Source organism: Natator depressus, chromosome 4 (genome assembly GCF_965152275.1).
Source record: "Natator depressus isolate rNatDep1 chromosome 4, rNatDep2.hap1, whole genome shotgun sequence".
In the NCBI taxonomy this organism is placed as follows: domain Eukaryota; kingdom Metazoa; phylum Chordata; order Testudines; family Cheloniidae; genus Natator; species Natator depressus.
In genome coordinates this window covers 56,126,877-56,146,594 of record NC_134237.1, presented here as the reverse complement: position 1 = coordinate 56,146,594, position 19,718 = coordinate 56,126,877, and the positions used below count along the sequence as shown (strand labels likewise).

The 19,718-nt window shown below is 40.8% G+C and overlaps 1 protein-coding gene across 2 annotated transcripts in view; it reads right to left on the bottom strand.

Moving 5' to 3' along the window:
• Positions 1–19,718, bottom strand: part of ARHGAP10 (Rho GTPase activating protein 10) — a 250,288-nt gene that overhangs the window by 108,916 nt on the left and 121,654 nt on the right. For both annotated transcript variants that reach the window (XM_074950969.1, XM_074950968.1), the window contains exons 9-12: positions 11,265–11,371; positions 9,342–9,436; positions 2,342–2,423; positions 965–1,007 (exon numbers count right to left, since the gene is read on the bottom strand). In XM_074950969.1, coding sequence (XP_074807070.1) covers positions 965–1,007; positions 2,342–2,423; positions 9,342–9,436; positions 11,265–11,371 — 327 coding nt within the window. The remainder of the gene's footprint in view (positions 1–964; positions 1,008–2,341; positions 2,424–9,341; positions 9,437–11,264; positions 11,372–19,718) is intronic.

Sequence of the window (19,718 nt, the reverse complement as noted above, 5' to 3'; positions counted from 1 at the left end):
GGAGAGGAGAGATGAGAAGAGTCGAGTCTCCATCTAGGACTGGTAGCTACACCTGCTTTGTGTGCCAATCAAGATACTGTGTAAGGCCAACATAGTTACTGAGGGTTTATGCTTGGGGAATTGAGGCTTATTAGGAAGACGTATTATATAATCTTTTACTGCTTGTGTAATCCTTTCTCCAATAAACTGCTGTGCATTGAGCAAATTGAATCCAAATTTTCACTGGTACTTGTAACAATCTGCCCAGCTGTGGGCCATTAAATATCCGTTTCAACATTCATCACTACCTCTTTCTCCATAGGAAAGGGTAAACAATTAAAAAAATATCTTTTATAATGCCAGGTTATGGTTCAGATTTTGAGGACACACAAGTTTTGATTCTCACTGCTACATTAACTCACTACTCTTGCAAATCTACAGTATTTTATACTACTATATAAGCAGTGAGCCTTTATGCTGTTTTTATATGTGTGTGCAATGTGACTAAGTTATGGTTTCCAATGCCATATCGTTTAATTTTCTGATTTCCATACAAATATAATCTCATCCAGTAAAGTTTTGTTATGTTTAGAAGTAAGTTGTACCCTTAAGGCACTTATAGTATGAAATGAGTTGACATGAACAATGGGATAGTTTTTCTTAAAGCAGGTGTGAACTTAGACCCCAATACTGCACGCATCTATGCCTGTGCTTACTCCTGTGAGAGGAACCATTAACTTCTGTGGGATGATTTATATTAGTCAAGTTAAGCATGTGCATACGAGTTTTCAGAATCGGAGCCAAAGGGATTAAAATTGAGTTCTTTTTAAAAGTGTATAATCTCTTGTAAAACATTTTTATCTATGCATTTCAGAATTAAAATGTTAAATATTTTATATTTTAATATAATAAATTGATAATTATTAAAATATTAACATATTTAATATAATAAATATTAGTTTTAATAGTAGCTCCAGGTACTTACTTCCCTCCTGTCTTGTGTCGGCTCTATTCAAATTGATGAACAGCTAATAGAAAAATACAAAAATTTAATGCTCTGCAGTAAACAAGTTCATAAGAACAGAACCAAGATGCTTCCTGCTTAATGCCAAACAGGCACAATTGCAGCACTTGATTGCTAACAAATACTGGGCCTCACTTGATACAGTACATTAGCCTAGAGCTGCTCGAATAACAATTTCCAGCCCATGGGGAATTCAGATATTTGACATTTGTGTTTGTTCCAAAGAGCATGAAGAGTCAAACTATCTAAACTTTTTTGGAACGACACATTTCATTTTGGGTTCGATCAACATTAAACTGCAACCACTTAAGCTGCCCCAGAGCCTTACAAGAGTTGTAGTTAAGGTGCCCCACACCCCCCCATTTTTCTCTATGGGCAGACTCCCTGGCTGACTGCTGTGCATTCATGAAAGATGTAATCAGGCCAGAGAGCTCATCCTAGAGAGGACATTGGAGGCACGAGGCACTTATATTACATCTCCCTAGTGGCAAAATGGCAGCTGAGGTAGATGCAAATTTTAATGTCAACCCAACCAGAAACAACATTTTTCAATTAGATTTTCCAGAACTATTGGCAGCTCAACATTATATATATTTAACTGCTGAATTCTATTGGGTAAATCAAGTCCTGGTGAATTATAACCGGAACTATTCACAACTTTAAAAAGTTTTTGCTATGATGCTGACAAAAAAGGGGTAAAGAAAAGAATTTTTAAATTCACAGGAACTATCTGTTGTGACACAGAAATAATACCACCTACTATCAAGTCCCACTATTCTTGGCTTACAAACCTAAACCCTAGATCTGAATACTCAAATATAACAACATGAATAATCCAGTGCTGTATCCTAACTCTGCAACTCCATCCCATGTCTAAAGTATTTTGATATGAACCAAAAACAGGACAACTACTCAATCACGAACAGATTAAAAAATAAAATCATTTTCAAGTAAGATCTATTATTTTCCAGTGTACAGTACATTTTTAAGCTTATAGAAATATTGTCACGTGACTGCTCATGCAAGTCTATTTGAATAGCTTAGATTGTTATCAGGAAAAGTGATTAAGTCTACACTAGCCATTACCTAGAATAGTGATATCATCATTGTAATGGAATCTATAAAATCAATTTTTGCTGTTACAAAAATGAAACACCACAGCTTCACCACAATCTTTACAGACCTCTATCCTGTGCTAATGTTTTATTTCACTGATACTCTCTTTCAGTAAATCTATCATTTTGCAGAACTACGTAATCCTGGTAAGCCCTGCAGAAAACATGATCATCATTACACTATAACTGTATGCGAAAAATAATCCATGTATTATATTCTTACAGCTTCTTTTCCATCCAAGGCTTCCATCCACAGCTTCCTGTCCTCCTCAGAAAATGCCTGCATGGTCACAGGAGTAACAGATCTACAGGAACACCAATAAAGGAAAATAACTATATTTGTCTTTTTATTAGCCAGTACGTATAACATCAGTTTTGCCTCTTTTTGAATGGCACTCCCATCACCATCACAAAATTCACTGTCCAAGAACAAACTCCTTTTTTGTGTGTGCTACGTTGCAGAACATTATTCACCCTTAATATTGATGTACTGAGAAATCAACTGTATCTCCAAAGTGAACAGCCATTCTGCAAATTAGGCAGCCAGAGAAAAAATAACAATCCACTATAAACTACTTAAAGTAGAAGTTTGTTAATTTCACCAACAACTGAGAATTACTGAATTTTGTGAATTACAAGATATACAAGATTCAGAGTAACAGCCGTGTTAGTCTGTATTTGCAAAAAGAAAAGGAGTACTTGTGGCACCTTAGAAACTAACCAATTTATTTGAGCATAAGCTTTTGTGAGCTACAGCTCACTTCATCGGATGCATATTAGTCTCTAAGGTGCCACAAGTACTCCTTTTCTTTTTAAGATATACAAGATATATAAGATCAGGGCTATTGTACAAAAATATTACTTTGTTAATTTATTTGAAATGTAGAGTTCAGTTTTAAATATTTGTGCCAATACTCTAGAGTATTCTAGTAAATATTCTATAGTACATTTTATAAAGAGTAATGAAGTCTTAATACAATACCTCATTACAAAATTCAGCTATTAAAATTTTTCTAACAAGTGAAGAAAGTCTGAATTTTGGGATGTAGAGATTAGTAAATAGAGATTAGTGTAAATCTACCTTTTTTTTTAATAGAGTATGAGGGAACTTTTAAAAATAAATAATTGTGAAGCTTAGTAAAGAAACCAAATGCAAGGGAAGTTAACAGCTGCAATGAAGCAGGAGTAGTGATGCTGGTAATTACTTTCCTGCCAATTAAAAACAGTGTATCACATTCACCCTGTTAGAATATAGTCAGTCAGGCCTGTCTGTAAAGGCCTATACTCTAAGAATTTAGGTGTATTCTTATCACTTAGCTAGTAATAGAGATATAAAAGAAAGAATCAAAATCACTGTCTCCTGGTGTAAGGGCCTTCTCTTACTGTGACAGTCTGAGGCCCTGTGCTTAGGCTAGGCCTTTGGCTAAGCAGCAGAGGCAGCCACAAGCTGGGAAGTGAATGGTCACATCCTCACATTCCAAACTAGTCACACTGAAATAAGGCAATCTGGGGCTGTTAGAAAGGTGATCTGATCTATCACCTCCAGAGAAAGGGAAGAGCCTAGAGGATGTAAAAGGAAGTTTAGTTTAATAGTTTTCTGTTCAGTAAGAACTCACTTATCAATAGACACAGCTGGGAAACCTTTATGTCTTTATAGATGTAGTTGTGAAATCCTCACTTCTGTATTGTTTTGTCATTATAGTTCCCACTTTGCTATTGTTTATTGGCATGGTCTCTGTCTGGTTCTGTGATTGTTTCTGTCTGCTGTATAATTAATTTTGCTGGGTGTAAACTAATTAAGGTGGTGGAATATAATTGGTTAAAAAATCATGTTATAACATGATTAGGATTGGTTAGTTAAATTTCAGGAAAATGATTGGTTAAGGTATAGCTAAGCAGAACTCAAGTTTTACTATATAGGCTGCAGTCAATCAGGAAGTAAGGGGTGGGAATGGGAACAGGGAATGGGGGTAAGGAAATAGGAATCATGTTTGGCTAAGGGCAGGAATGGGAAAAGTGACACAGGTGTAAGGCTCTGTGGTGTCAGAGCTGGGAAGGGGGACACTAAGGAAGGAAACTGGAATCATGCTTGCTGGAAGTTCACCCCAATAAACATCTGATTGTTTGCACCTTTGGACTTCGGGTATTGTTGCCCTCTGTTCATGCGAGAAGGACCAGGGAAGTAAGCGGGTAAAGGAATAAGCCCCCTAACACACCCTGCCACTGAATACCATATTTATAAATATGATATCCCTCAATCCTTTTTCTTTCTGCCTTCCAATTACTGAACTAAGTTTTGGTTTTCCAAATTAATTTCAGCATAGCACTGTGCAGATAGGAATTATGGTGCCCTACTCCCTTGCTCAGTGCATCCCTTTGGATTACGCATCAGGACAAAATACCCATACAATCCAAGGATTCAAGATACTGTAGTAAATGGAAGCTTCCTGCCTCAGATTTTTTTTTTTTTTTTAAATTGTCCTTCCTCTGAGCCAATGCTAGACTCAGGGGAGCCAATTATAATTATGGAAACGAACTGCAAATGGCATAAACATTTCTCTTTAGATCTATTAAAGTGAGGGTACGATCACTATGCAAACAAGAGGTATCCTACTCTCCTGAAAAACACTGCTTCCCCCTAGCAGATATAAAAATAAACCATAAAAAAAAAGCCTTCTGCAGGACTTCATGAAATGTGTGCATCTTATACCCTTTGTGGCTAAATATAAGAAAATACAGATATGAATAGAAGTAGTAAGATGTGGGAGATGGGGGAGAAACAGACTTTCCAGGGCTTAAACTGGACATTTAGTATTATTCAGTTTCAACCATGCTAAATGTACAAAACTGAATAATTCTGCAAGGAAAGAAAAGCAGGGAAATGGCTGAACTAGCAAAAGGACCACATAATACTTCAACGTCTTCTCTTATCTCCATTTTATTAGTGAAAGTAAAAACCCAGTATATCGCTTTTACATAATGCAAATGCTCCTCCTCTTCACTAGAATTACAAAAGTGAAGTGAAAGCACTAAAACACACTCTCTCCCCCACCCTCAGCAACGTATCAAGAGAATCATCCGTGTTCTGTATTGGTACAAAGCTAGTCTAGGAGAGACATTTATTCCTTCCCCTCCTCCACAAAGGTGGTCTATATTTAAGGTTTCGTTTCTTAAAATTTGCCACTACTACCACCACAAGTTACACTATTGGAATGTTAGTGCAGTCAGGAAACATAGCCTACACTAGAACTTCCGCCATTGCTACTTCTGGTGGAACCAAATCAACTGCTAACAATGCAGGGAAAAAAATTTCTTGGGCAGGCAAGGTCTATTGCACCATCAGGACATAAGACTACAGTGATGAAAAGCCTCTTATCAGGATGAAACAGTGTACAGTGGGCTAGAATAAATCTTTTTATGGAGAAGTGTAGGTATCACTGCAAAGTCAAAAAAGTGTGCATGTTGCAGACATATAAACAGTATGAAATAAGGAAATTTGTACCATCTGTCCACTGATCCTAAAAATGTTAAATACTCAAACTACTCACATCTTCCACTGTTACTGTCATGACAAGTACATTAACGTTTAACTATTTCTCAAGAAATTAGAGTACTTCAAAGCATTAAATAGATTCCCATAGCACAGACCCATTCTTATGTTGTGCATATTTGAAAGTAGAAAAGCATCAAACGTGACACGAGATATTAAATCAGAAGAATTGGTATCTAGTGTTGTTAGCGTGAGGCAAGTTTTGGAGCCCATAAAACCTACAGCTTGGATTCTGATAAGGATAAAGGACAATCACAGCTTTCTGATTAAAAGAAAATGAGAGTTAGTTTCTTGTTACGAGAGCTTTGAAAACAAACAGATGTCAACTGATTGCTAAACCTGAGACTCTTTCCTAAAAATCATTGGTCATTCCCTGTATCCAAACCATGGGGACACACAAAACCCATGACCAATGGTTAGTCTTTTGACTACTTTGGTGGGAGAGATGTCTGAGAAATACACAGCAGTGCTGTCCAGACTGCTACTAATGAAGCTAGGGCAGTTGCTAAGCCCCTACACCAGCTGAGACAGTGCCTCTACTGAGTAGCCAGCACAGCCTCCATCCACAAGGGGTACACAAGAACATAAGAACGGCCATATTGATCAGACCAAAGGTCCATCTAGCCCAGTATCCTGTCTTCCGACGCTGGCCAATGCCAGGTGTCCCAGAGGGAATGAACAGAACAGGTAATCAAGTGATCCATCCCCTGTCATCCATTCCCATATGCTGGCAAACAGAGGCTAGAGACACCATCTGGGTCCATCCTGGCTAATAGCCATTGATGGACCTATCCTCCATGAACTTATCTAGTTTTTTTTTAACCTGTTATAGACTTGGCCTTCACAACATCCACTGGCAAGGAGTTCCACAGGTTGACTATGCATTGTGTGAAAAAATACTTCCTTTTATTTGTTTTAAACCTGCTGCCTATTAATTTCATTTGGTCACCCCTAGTTCTTGTGTTATGAGGAGGAGTAAATAACACTTCCTTATTTACTTACGCCACACCAGTCATGATTTTATAGACCTCTGCCATACCTTAGTCATCTCTTTTCCAAGCTGAAAAGTCCCAGTCTTATTAATCTTTCCTAATATGGCAGCCATTCCATACCCCTAATCATTTATGTTGTCCTTTTCTGAACCTTTTCCAATTCCAATATATCTTTTTGAGATGGGATGACCACATCTCCACGCATTATTCAAAAGGTGGACGTACCATGGATTTATATAGAAGCAATATGATATTTTCTGTCTTCTTATTTAACCCTTTCTTAATGATTCCCAACAGTTTCTTCGCTTTTTTCACTGCTGCTGCACATTGAGTGGATGTTTTCAGAGAACTATCCACAATGACCATTTATTCCTACCCTTTGTTTCCTATCTTTTAACCAGTTACATCTCAATACCACAAGAGGCAGCCTTGTGTACTGGTTACAGTGAACAGGAATTGGTTCAATTTTGCAGGGGGAAGATGGGCATGAAAAATTGTTTTGCAGGATAAGCCAAACATGCTCCATTCCGGCTCAGTGGCAATGAGCACACAAGACTGAAGAATTTGAAGAATTAAGTTTTCACACCATATGCCAGGTTAGAATGGCATTAATTGGCAAGCTCAGGGAGTAAGTTGGATGGCTAGAAGGCAAGAGCTGCGAAAGGGCAAAGTCAGAAAAATGTTAGAGAAATATCACAGAAAGTGACAGATTACTCTGTACATAAGGTCACAAAGAATGCATCAGTGCCACATCATCAGAAGACTTGCCAGAGTGACAGAGAATGGCAAAGAGCAAAGTAACGTTTTAAAAAATAATCCAGCTCTGATTTTAAAACATTTTTCTAGAATCTATGGATTTCTCCACACTCATGGAAGTAAACAGACAGTTAGGAGTAAAAACTGTAGCTTCCCTGAGACCTGGTAGGGTATTATAAACATGTTCCACCCTGGCATAGGGCTTAATAAAGATGACAATTTGCATGTGTCAGAGACAGACAAATGCAGATTCCATATTAACCACTAAATCATGCTGAGAGAGCCCTGCAAATCATATCCACTTTATATCCCCTCCCATTTTTGCAGATCGGATGCAGATACAAATTTTGTATCTGTGCAGGGCTCTAATCATGCTGATTAATAGGGTGTTACAGACACAAGGCACACTGGGAAGTCTCTACCCCAGGATACCCAATGATGCATCAGTGTAAGGGAGTTTAGGTTATATTTGATCATCTCATCTGTAAAGCTGACCTCCAATATGCAGTTTAAATTTAGTATTTTGGAGCCTGAAACCCATAACTGGGAATTGATGAGACTCTCCTACATTCCAAGTAGCATTTCGTACTAGACCTACTCCAGTCCAGTGCAGAGAGAGAACTGATTAACCAATGGAATACATCTTGATCAAAGAAGTATTTTTAATCACAATGCCTTCTAAACTGGATTCTCCCACCCTCACACTGAATGAAGACCAGTTGAGGTGGAAAACATAAAATTTGACATATTTTAAAATATTAGATTTATCTGATAGGCAAAATGAGTACACAGTTTCCTGAGTTTGAGATAACCCAGTAGAACGCAAATGGAATCACACAGGAGAGATGGCTGCAGCACTGTATGGGATGTATCATGCCCTGTAATGAAAAATTAGTACAGTAGAACCTCAGAGTTATGAATACATCGGGAATGGAGGTTGTTTATAACTCTGAACAAAAAGTTATGGTTCTTCTTTCAAAAGTTTAAGACTTAACATTGACTTAATACAGTTTTAAAACTTTATTTTGCAGAAGAAAAATGCTGCTTTTTTCCATCTTAATTTAAATGAAACAAGCACAGAAACAGTTTTCTTACCTTTTCAAATCTTTTTAAATTTTCCCTTTTTTAATAGTTTATGTTTACCACAATACTGTACTATATTTGCTTTTTTCTTTTCTTTTTTTGGGGGGGGCTGGCGGGCAGGGGAGTCCTCTGCTGCTGCCTGATTTTGTACTTCTGGTTCCAAATGAGGTGTGTGGTTGACCAGTCAGTTCGTAACTCTGATGTTTGTAACTCTGAGGTGCTACTGTATGTTACTTTTATATTGCCTTTGCATCCCATAATAAGAATAAATTGCCTGGTTCTAACTTAGCCAAAATGTAGCTTTGTAATATACCTTTCATTTCAGCGACCAGCATACAACAAATCACAAGAAACTGTAATTCTCCATGGCTTCTTCCCTCTAACATTGAAGTAACAGAGAACCCAATATTTGGTCTTTTGGCCATTAATGCATGGATAATCCATAGTGACCCTTGTCTTCCATCACAGCTATATGTGCTTCAAATAAAGTTACAGCCACCACTTTATCATTATTATTGTACACATTCCTAGTGTGCACAAAGAACCATAGTGCATGAGCCAAGAAAGAATGTATTTCTTTTATGCTTTTTCTTCAAAGTGAAAACCCCAGGCAGTGCCTGCATTTGAAGGTAGATTCTTATTGCCTCATAACTTTGGATAATTCAAGCTAAACAATAAGCCAGGACTGCCTCGCTTGGATATTCCTCTAATGATGATTTCCTTGCAGGAAGCCGTTTTATTACTATGCATCTGAGATCCTCGCAAGGAGAGGCAGTATATAAAATCCAAGTTATTATTAACATTTACCCTGATGCTTTCTTTAGTGTATTTTACCAGCTTACCTGTCTGCAGCTTCTATGTCAAAACAGAAACGCCTATCTATAGTATCCATATTTCTTTTGGTACAGAATGTAAGGAGGAAAACGTCCCCATCACCCTATAAACAAGAGATTTTTTTTATATGCTTGATGTAATAACAAAACTGAAATCCAAAGCTTCTGTAAGCCAAGTGATGAAACCTGAATATGATAAACCTATATTAAAGTAAAAGCAAGCGCTGGACTGAAACTGACATATGCAATGGAATTCAGTTATGGTTGCCATTCAAGTCTTTAAAATCTAAACATGTTACTGCAGAAACCTCAAAAACCAAGGCTATTTTACACATCTTATACATCTGCAGCAATACAGTGCGTCTTTTATTTGAAATTTTGTAGTTTAAATGAATAAAAACATTGTAAAAAAAAAAATCAGAACGTTGCACCCATTGCAACATCAATGAAGACATATTGTAAGAGAAACTTTCACTGCAACATTTTTTCCCAGACATGGTAATATTCCAAATTCCACTTTAAAGGGCTACAATTAAAGTAGTTAGGACAAAAAAGGGACCTACAGTACCATGAAATTTGCGTTTTATAGCAGGTGTTATCTTCAAAATCCACTATGTTCATAGCACATTTGCAAACTCATCCTTACAGCATCCAAAAATCAAATACATGAAATAAACTGTGACTGATTTTCAATAAGCTGCTGTATGAGGCACTCTCCTGTATCAGAACATGCAGCCATTAGTTTTGTGTGGTGGACAGTACGTTATGCATTTTAATTAATTTTAACATTTCTAGGTGCATGAAGCTTTGGTTTGAAAGAATAAATTACACTGTGCGGTTCAAGAAGGGGAAATCTTCAAAAAAGGACAAATGCCAGACAGAACAACAGGTCACATTTTTTGGCTTAGCTGCCTTGCTGGTGTCTCTTTAGAAACTTTGTAGTGCATGATTACATATGTAATTAGGTTAACTAAAATAGCCTATTACAGTCACAATAAGTTAGAGTGTAAATTTTAAAAAGTGCCTACATGACTTAGGAGCTTAAGTGCTATAGACTTCCAAGAGCACTTAAGCTCCTAAGTCATGTAGGCACTTATGAAAAAAAATTTCCCAACACATTTAAAGAAATATGTTTTACTAAGAATGATGAAAAGATCCTCCTGTCTACCAAGCATACATGGATATAATCTTCAATGGAGGTCCAACCCCTGAGGACTATTAAAACTAAACAGGGCAGGATGCTGCACTTGCAGGAAGATTGACTGGGAGATCTAAAACGCCTTTTTCATCTTCAAATTTATTATTTCTGTAACAAAAACATATTTCATTCATACTAATGCCATCACTGAATGCCAGGCCCTGAAAGATGCTGAGTGCCCTCAATTCCCAAACACTTCAATGAGAATTAAGGGCATTCAGCATCCAACAGAGGACTGACCCCTGAATGTTCTAGATGCTATCAAGGAAAGCTTAAATTATTTTTCTGATTGTCCGTGCAAATTGCATTCCATTTTAAGAATTATCTAAAAGCCTCCTAACCTAACCCCTCCTCCCCCCACCGCCAGCTCTCCTGTCTATGTGCCTTGGAAGAAAAATTTGGATGGAGAGTATAAGTGAGAAACCTAATGCAACTGTACTGTCTCAGTTCACACTTGGTTATAATCAGACTAAAAACTTTAAACCCCCTTAGTGAAAACTACACATGAAAGGCACATTAGGTGTATTTTAGCTCTCATATGTTTTCTACTTTTCCAACACTAAGCAACTAAAACTTCTACAGAATCCTTATCTATTAAACCATTCCATTATTTTAGCTTAATATCATTAGAGGGCAAATTGTGAACTGCATGAAAAATGTATTCAACATATCTTACCTAACATATCCTCTCATTTAGATACAGGGCATGAAGAAGTATAATGAAATGTACTTACAATTTTCCCTCCTGACCTGTGTTCAAATGGGATCATGGTGAACTTCTTTGTTTCCTTCCTATACATGCAGTAATGTTTTACCCAACTGGAGCCAAATGGGGCAGGCCCTTAAAGAAAAATCAAACCATTAACTATGTCTTATTATTTAAGATGTTTTGCTGCTCTTCCTATTTTACAAAAATCTTCTTAACCTATCATTACATTCCTAAATGTATCAAGTTACAAAGTCGAGCAATATTGCTGTCAAATCATAATAAATGTTAACCTGTGTTTAGTGATCTGTACACTACTGCATTATGTATTCTGTTCTCACTGATATTTACAATCTAATGGAAAACAGCTCTTACTAGATGCATCTCCATCTTACCTCCTTCACTGCTAGACAAAAGCATTTTTGCCCATACAATTGCTTACAATGATATCAAGGAATTTCAGGGCGCATTAGGTGTGCTCAGAAGCAATTAAGCAGTAAACTTATCATATAATCCTAGTTCTAAAACAAAATGCTGTCTGATACATCATTATATACAGGTAAATTCTGCTTATCCAACTACCTGGAAGTGAGGGTATCCAGAACTTTGGACAATCTGTTTTGAATAAGTGAATTTGAGTTCCAATATGAATTTCAGATTAAGAGATAAAAAAACAAAAACAAATTTTGAGTAACTTGAATTTGAACACTAGGCACATTTGGTTCCATAAATATTTTTCACTCTATCCAATGCAAGAAAGGCCAGCAAGTCAAACACATACCACTGAATACTACAACATGGCTCATGCTCACCTACATCTTTTAGAAGAGAAACTGGGCTCTGTTCTACACTATGAGTTTAGGTCGAATTTAGCAGTGTTAGATCGATTTAACCCTGCACTTGTCCACACGACGAAGCCATTTTTGTCGACTTAAAGGGCTCTTAAAATCGATTTCTGTACTCCTCCCCAACGAGGGGATTAGTGCTGAAATCGACATCGCCGGGTCGAATTTGGGGTAGTGTGGACGCAATTCGACGGTATTGCCCTCTGGGAGCTATCCCAGAGTGCTCCACTGTGACCGCTCTGGACAGCACTTTCAACTCAGATGCATGAGCCAGGTACACAGGAAAAGCACCAGGAACTTTTGAATTTCATTTCCTGTTTGGTCAGTGTGGCGAGCTCATCAGCAGAGGTGACCATGCAGAGCTCATTAGCACAGGTGACCATGCAGTCCCAGAATTGCAAAAGACCTCCAGCATGGACCAAACGGGAGGTACCGGATCTGACTGCTGTATGGGGAGACAAATCCGTGCTATCAGAACTCCGTTCCAAAAGACGAAATGCCAATATATTTGAAAAAATCTCCAAGGGCATGATGGACAGAGGTTATAACAGGGACCTGCAGCAGTGCCGCATGAAAATTAAGGAGCTCAGGCAAGCCTACAAAAAAACCAAAGAGGCAAACAGCCACTCCAGGTCAGAGCCCCAGACATGCTGCTTCTATAATGAGCTGCATGCAGGCCGTTCACGCTGAGCTATTTGCGTTTGGCTGGCAGGGATCTTTCCTGGAACTAGTCATGCGGTGGGAGGAGGGGTAAAGTAATCATCCCAGAGAATTGGGGAGGAGGGGAGAAAGTTAGTTGGGTTTGTGCTGCACGTTAACCTGAAAACCGCAGCCCCTCCTTTTAAATGGCCAACCCAACGGGTGCTTGGTATGGGAAAGGAGGGCGCTGCTGTTTGAAACAATTCCCACATGTTATGAAGGTTGAAGAAGACGAAAGACTGTGTCTTACCATGGCTGCCTGCAAGCCAAATTCTTTTGCCCGGCCCTGCATGCGTGTTATCTCTCACACCAAACCAGCAGGCCCTCAATATAAGAGGCAAAATGCGACCTTGTACCGAAAGCACATGTGGTGCGTTAACTGCTTGGTTCACCGTGAAAGAGTCTATCCATTGTTCTCTAAAATGGGTCTTTTTAAACACTACTCTCCCATTTTTTTCCTCCCGCAGCTGCAAATGTTTCAACGCTCCCCCTATCATCTCCATCCCAGAGGCTAGTGCAGATAAGAAGGCAAAAAAAACCCGCACTCGACATGAAATGTTCTCTGGGCTCATGCAGTCCTTCTGCACTGAAAGAGCTCAGCAGAATGCGTGGAGGCAAACAATGGCAGAGTCCAGGAAAGCAGAAAATGAACATGAAGACAGGTGGGACGAGCAAGATGACAGATTGCGGGAGCAGGAGGAGAGGTGGCGGCAGTGTGATGAGAGGAGGCAGGATGCAATGCTTAGGCCACTGGGGGATCAAACTGATATGCTCCTGCGTCTGGTGGAGCTGCAGGAAAGGCAGCAGAAGCACAGACCGCTGCTGCAGCCCCTGTGTAACCGCTCGCCCTCCTCCCCAAGTTCCACATCCTCCTCACCCAGACGCCCAAGAACACGGGGGGAGAGGGTGGTCAGTAAACTGTGCCTGTGCGCTTTTAAACATCCAAAGGCACATTCTACCACCATTCTGCACGTGCTCAGCCTGTAGTTGAACAGCTCCTGACTACTGTCCAGGCTGCCTGTGTATGGCTTTGTGAGCCATGGCATTAAGGGGTAGGCTGGGTCCCCAAGGATAACTATAGGCATTTCAACATCCCCAACAGTTATTTTCTGGTCTGGGAAGTAAGTCCCTTCCTGCAGCTGTTCAAACAGACCAGAGTTCCTGAAGATGCGAGCGTCATGTACCTTTCCCAGCCATCCCACGTTGATGTTGGTGAAACGTCCCTTGTGATCCACCAGTGCTTGCTGCACCATTGAAAATTACCCCTTGCAGTTTACGTACTGGCTGCCAAGGTGGTCCGGTCCCAAGATAGGGATATGCGTTCTGTCTATCACCCCACCACAGTTAGGGAATCCCATTGCAGCAAAGCCATCCACTATGACCTGCACGTTTCCCAGAGTCACTACCCTTGATAGCAGCAGCTCAGTGACTGCGTTGGCTACTTGGATCTTAGCAACCCCCACGGTAGATTTGCCCACTCCAAATTGATTACTGACTGACCAGTAGCTGTCTGGCGTTGCAAGCTTCCAGAGGGCTATCACCACTCGCTTGTGAACTGTGAGGGCTGCTCTCATCTTGGTATTCTTGTGCTTCAGGGCAGGGGAAAGCAAGTCACAAAGTTCCATGAAAGTGCCCTTACGCATGCAAAAGTTTCGCAGCCACTGGGAATCATCCCAGACCTGCAACACTATGCGGTCCCACCAGTCTGTGCTTGTTTCCCGGGCCCAGAATCGGCATTCCACGGCATGAGCCTGCCCCATTGCCACCAGGATGGCCAAATTGCCGGGGCCCGTACTTTGAGAGAAGTCTGTGTCCATGTCCTCATCACTCTTGTCACCGCGCTGCCGTCACCTCCTCGCCTGCTTTTGCAGGTTCTGGTTCTGCACATACTGCAGGATAATGCGTGAGGTGTTTACAATGCTCATAACTGCAGCGGTGATTTGAACGGGCTCCATGCTTGCCGTGGTATGACGTCTGCAGGAGAGCAGAGTTGCAGCGGAAGCGGTGGCTGACGACGGATGCCACGAGAATAGATATTTATAAAGAATGATGAGAGGACCTGCGAGGTGGATTCATGAGAGCAGGAGAGCAGAGTTTCAGCGGAAGCGGTGGAGGACAACGGTTAGCACTGCGCACGTTTCCCGAGGAAGAACACACGTACCCGGGAGCCCATGACAGCCAACATGGAGAAATTTGCTATTGAGACAACAGCAGCAGAGCAGAGTTGCAGCGGAAACAGCGGATGACGACGGTTAGCAGTCCTACTGCACCGTCCGCTGAAAGCAGTATGGCGTCCGGACGGAAAAAAGGCGTGAAACAATTGTCTGCCATTGCTTTCACGGAGGGAGGGGCAACTGATGACATGTACCTAAAACCACCCGCTACAATGTTTTTGCCCCATCAGGCATTGGGAGCTTAACCCAGAATTCCAATGGGCGGCGGAGACTGCGGGAACTGTGGGATAGCTACCCACAGTGCACCGCTCCGTAAGTCAATACTAGCCACGATAGTGAGGATGCACTCCGCCGACTTAATGCGCTTAGTGTGGACATACACAATCGACTGTATAAAATCGATTTCTAAAAATCAACTTCTATAATTTTGACCTAATTTCGTAGTGTAGACATACCCTGGGATCTTTTATCTGCAATACAGACATTGCTGTAGCTATTCATGCCTTTGTCGCTCCCAGGCCTTTCACTATGACATACTTTATTGTATTTAGTCTTTGATGAGTCCCTGGAAGCTTAGCTGGTACAGACCAACTCTGAGTAGGATTGGTCATTAATAGTACAGAACACCAGTGCTTCAAACTCTACATTACCTGGTTCTGGCTACCATCCCGGTGCCAGTAATCATCTTTAAAAACCTACATGATATAAACCCCAGTTATTTTAGAGACCGCCTTATGTTATGCTCTATGGCAACAGCTGAGATCAGCAAGGGCATCTCAGCTGTTGAAGCCTGGAACTCAGCTTTTTGGACATCAGAAAGGGAATTCTCTAAAGCCCCTTTCACTGACCCTTTCAAATGTCACAGCTACGGCTTGAACTGGGCATACACACGGGTAACACGGCGCATACTCACTTCTGAGCCAGCCACCATTTTTCTCCTAAACTTCTGACATTGGTATCACCAGCCAGCCAGAACCAGAGCACCAAAATCAAAAGTGCAGCTGGCAAGCTGGAACATAAAAAACCAAGCCCAGCTTGCTACTGCATCACTTCCCCGAGCAGAGAGCAATTAACAATGGAACCAGCAGGAACTGCCATTGCAGAAATTCCTGCCTTGTGAGTAGTAAGGAGCCTTTACTGCTGCAACCTGACTATTTGCTGGGACAGAAACTCAGGAAGGCAGGAGTCCAGCTCAGCATATGATCTTAGCAAGGGAGCCAAGACCTCAGCATATCAGTGTGGTGAGTAAGCACAGCCTGGGAGAATCAGCCCTTCCTCCCACCCAATCTGATCCTGGTCAAAGCCTAAATTTAGTGAGATCACATTCATATTCATAGCTTTTTTTGGTCCAGTCAGCCTTGAGACTATATTTTTATATTTGTTTACTGTTTCGGACCACAGAGTATTTTTTTAAATTCGGATCAGGATGTTTTTAATAAATTTGGTTATTCTGATATTGTGAAGCAGCTAGGTACCACATTTATCTGCTAGAGGCACTTCATTATTATTAAACACACGTAGCAGAAATGCCTAAAGGATAGTCAATTAAATTCGGGTGCAGTCCAGGGAGACTACATCCAAGCACATAATGTTCCAAACTGATTTGAGCAGAAGTGTAAGCTGGTCAGGTAATGTTGTTTGCCCGGATATGCCATCTACATAGACTACACACCTATAGTAAAGGAGAGACCAGCTGGGGGAAAAAAGTGCTGCCCCCAGATTCCTAGTCAGCTGCCAATCCAGCACTCAGCTGGACACAGTCTGGGCAGCACTAACTCTCCAAGATTCCTGAACTCCCATAAATACCCCTAAACCTTTTCACATGATTTTGGGTTTGATATAAAAGAATCAATGTGCCTTAATAGTTTCTATAGTTTAGCTGACAATGCTTACACTGAAACAAAAATAAATCTACACATTTGGCATCTACGGACGGGGGAAAGGCATTTAAAAAATTAAAATACACAAACTTATTTGAGAATTATTTTTAAATAAGACAAACTAGGAAAAGAAAGGAAACAAGGACCCAAAACAGTGTTTTCTTAGAGAATGGAGTCATCGGGATGATTCCTCGCTGTTGGTGAGTTTAAAACACTTTTTCAGGACGAGCATGTAATACAGTCAGAAGTATGAAGCAATGACTGTGAATCCTTTCAAGGAGTATGTAGAATCTTCAATACATGAGACACTCACTTTATACATGCCCTCATTTGCATCGTACAAGATGTTCCTCTGATTATGCAATTAATCATCATTATTAACGCATTGAGAGAGTACCAGCCTCAGGTTAGATAAAACTCAACATTAAGAGTGTGCATATTTTTAAAACTTTAAATTAGATTTTTTAAAATGATTAGACTTGTTTAAAAGCCAACATTTGAATTCACAGCCATTTGTCCAGGATTAAGATCACTACAACTTATTAGTAATTTAAGTACACTGAAAGTTGGATTGTGTGTACTGGAATGCATTAATAGGATGTTCTTTGAATAACATCTGTGTATCAGCATAACAGGATTCATGATATTTGCTGTCCAACATTCAGCCTACTTTATTAAACAGTAAGAACACAGCTAGAGAATGAAAGCACATAGCTGAACTATGGAATAAGAGCTGCAATCCTCAAATTTAACTGGCCTGATTTCAGAGGTACTGAGCACTGACTAGTCCCATCAAACTTCCATGACAGTCAATACTGCTCAGCACTTCTGAAATTCAGGTCAAATGCCTACCCCTCAAAAATTGAGGGGGAAAATGCTTCCATTTGGCAGCACTTCCTCAAAGATTGATTCTTGCTATTTGGAATGATGGCTTGAACCTTCAAGCAGGATTCTCTCTAAATTTATTGCCCATCCAAAAGCCAGGCAGAGGAACGCTGGGTTGGATTGTTGGTCCTACCCCCACTCTATGTCAGTAGGTAGATGCAGGGGAGGGAAAACACCTGGAGAGCCATCATGAATCAGAACTGTCTTGGCCACCAAGGAGGTATTAAGACTACTGTCACCTTGTCCATCTTTATCTTCCTGAGCACAACACGTGGTAGGAGGAGAATGGGAGGGAAGGCATACATCAATGGGCCTGACCATTGTGTTAGGAAGGCATCCCCTCTGACGCAGCAACAAGCTGTTCTGAGAGCAGTAAGCTGAGCACACTTCTTGTTTGACTGAGTGCCAAAGTAGTCCCAAGATGATATTCCCCATTGACAAAATATCTGCTGGACCGCTGACACATGAGCACCGATTTGTATTCTTTGTGAAAATTCCTGCTAAGATTGTCTGCTAGGGAGTTCATTATGCCCAGGAGTAGCACTGCAGAAAGGGTGATCTATGTTGGATATACCAATTCCAGAGTCATACTGCTGCCCAACATAGTGGGTTGGACCTTGCTCCCTCCTGTTTGTTTATATAATAAACAGTGGTCATATTGTCTGACCTGAGTAGAAAAGAATTGTTTGCATGCTTGGCATACTGATTGTGGCTCAAGGAGGTTGATGTAGCACATGGACTCTTCTGGAGTCTGGGAACTCTGAGCAACTTGGTCATCCAGGTGCCCTCCCCAGTCTAGAAGAGACTCGTCCATGATGAAGGTATACAGGAAACCCACACAAACATTGTGGCTCTTCTCCCCCCAGGTAAGATATGCCCAGATGTAGGGAGGAAGTGAGACTCTCTTATCCAAGGAGTCTTTGTTTGGGATGTAGCCCTCACCCAGCCAGGTTTGGAAAGCCTGGTGAAGGGGGTCACACGTGCATGATGCCATGTGTCCTCTGAGGACCACGCAGGATTGGACTGTCATTTGACTACTGAGTCAAGTTGGATGTTAAGGTCTTTCATCGCAAGAACCTATCCTGTGGTAAGTAGGCCCCGGCCACAACTGAATCCAGGACTGTTCCTATAAATGTCATAGACATTGTGGGTATTAAAATGGACTTTCCTGGGTTTACTTGTACAAGAATTGGCAAAGGGTCAAGGAGGTTGGGGAGTACTATCTGCACTTCCTATACAATCATCCCTTAAACACAAAAAAGAAGCTTACTGAAGTGGAAGATTGGACAAATGACCAGGGAAGAGTATAAAAATATTGCTCGGGTATGCAGGAGTGAAATCAGGAAGACCAAATCATAATTGGAGTTGCAGCTAGCAAAAGATGTTAAGAGTAACAAGAAGGGTTTCTTCAGGTATGTTAGCAACAAGAAGAAAGTCAAGGAAAGTGTGGGCCCCTTACTGAATGAGGGAGGCAACCTAGTGACAGAGGATATGGAAAAAGCTAATGTACTCAATGTTTTTTTTGCCTCTGTCGTCACGAACAAGGTCAGCTCCAAGACTCCTGCACTGGGCAGGAGAGCATGGGGAGGAGGTGACCAGCCCTCTGTGGAGAAAGAAGTGGTTCGGGACTATTTAGAAAAGCTGGACGAGGACAAGTCCATGGGGCCGGATGCGCTGCATCCGAGAGTGCTAAAGGAGTTGGCAGATGTGATTGCAGAGCCATTGGCCATTGTCTTTAAAAACTCATGGCGATCAGGTGAGGTCCTGGATGACTGGAAAAAGGCTAATGTAGTGCCCATCTTTAAAAAAGGGAAGGAGGAGGACCCGGGGAACTACAGGCCAGTCAGCCTCACCTCAGTCCCTGGAAAAAGCATGGAGCAGGTCCTCAAGGAATCAGTTCTGAAGCACTTAGAGGAGAGGAAAGTGATCAGGAACACTCAGCATGGATTCACCAAGAGCAAGTCATGCCTGACTAATCTAATTGCCTTCTATGATGAGA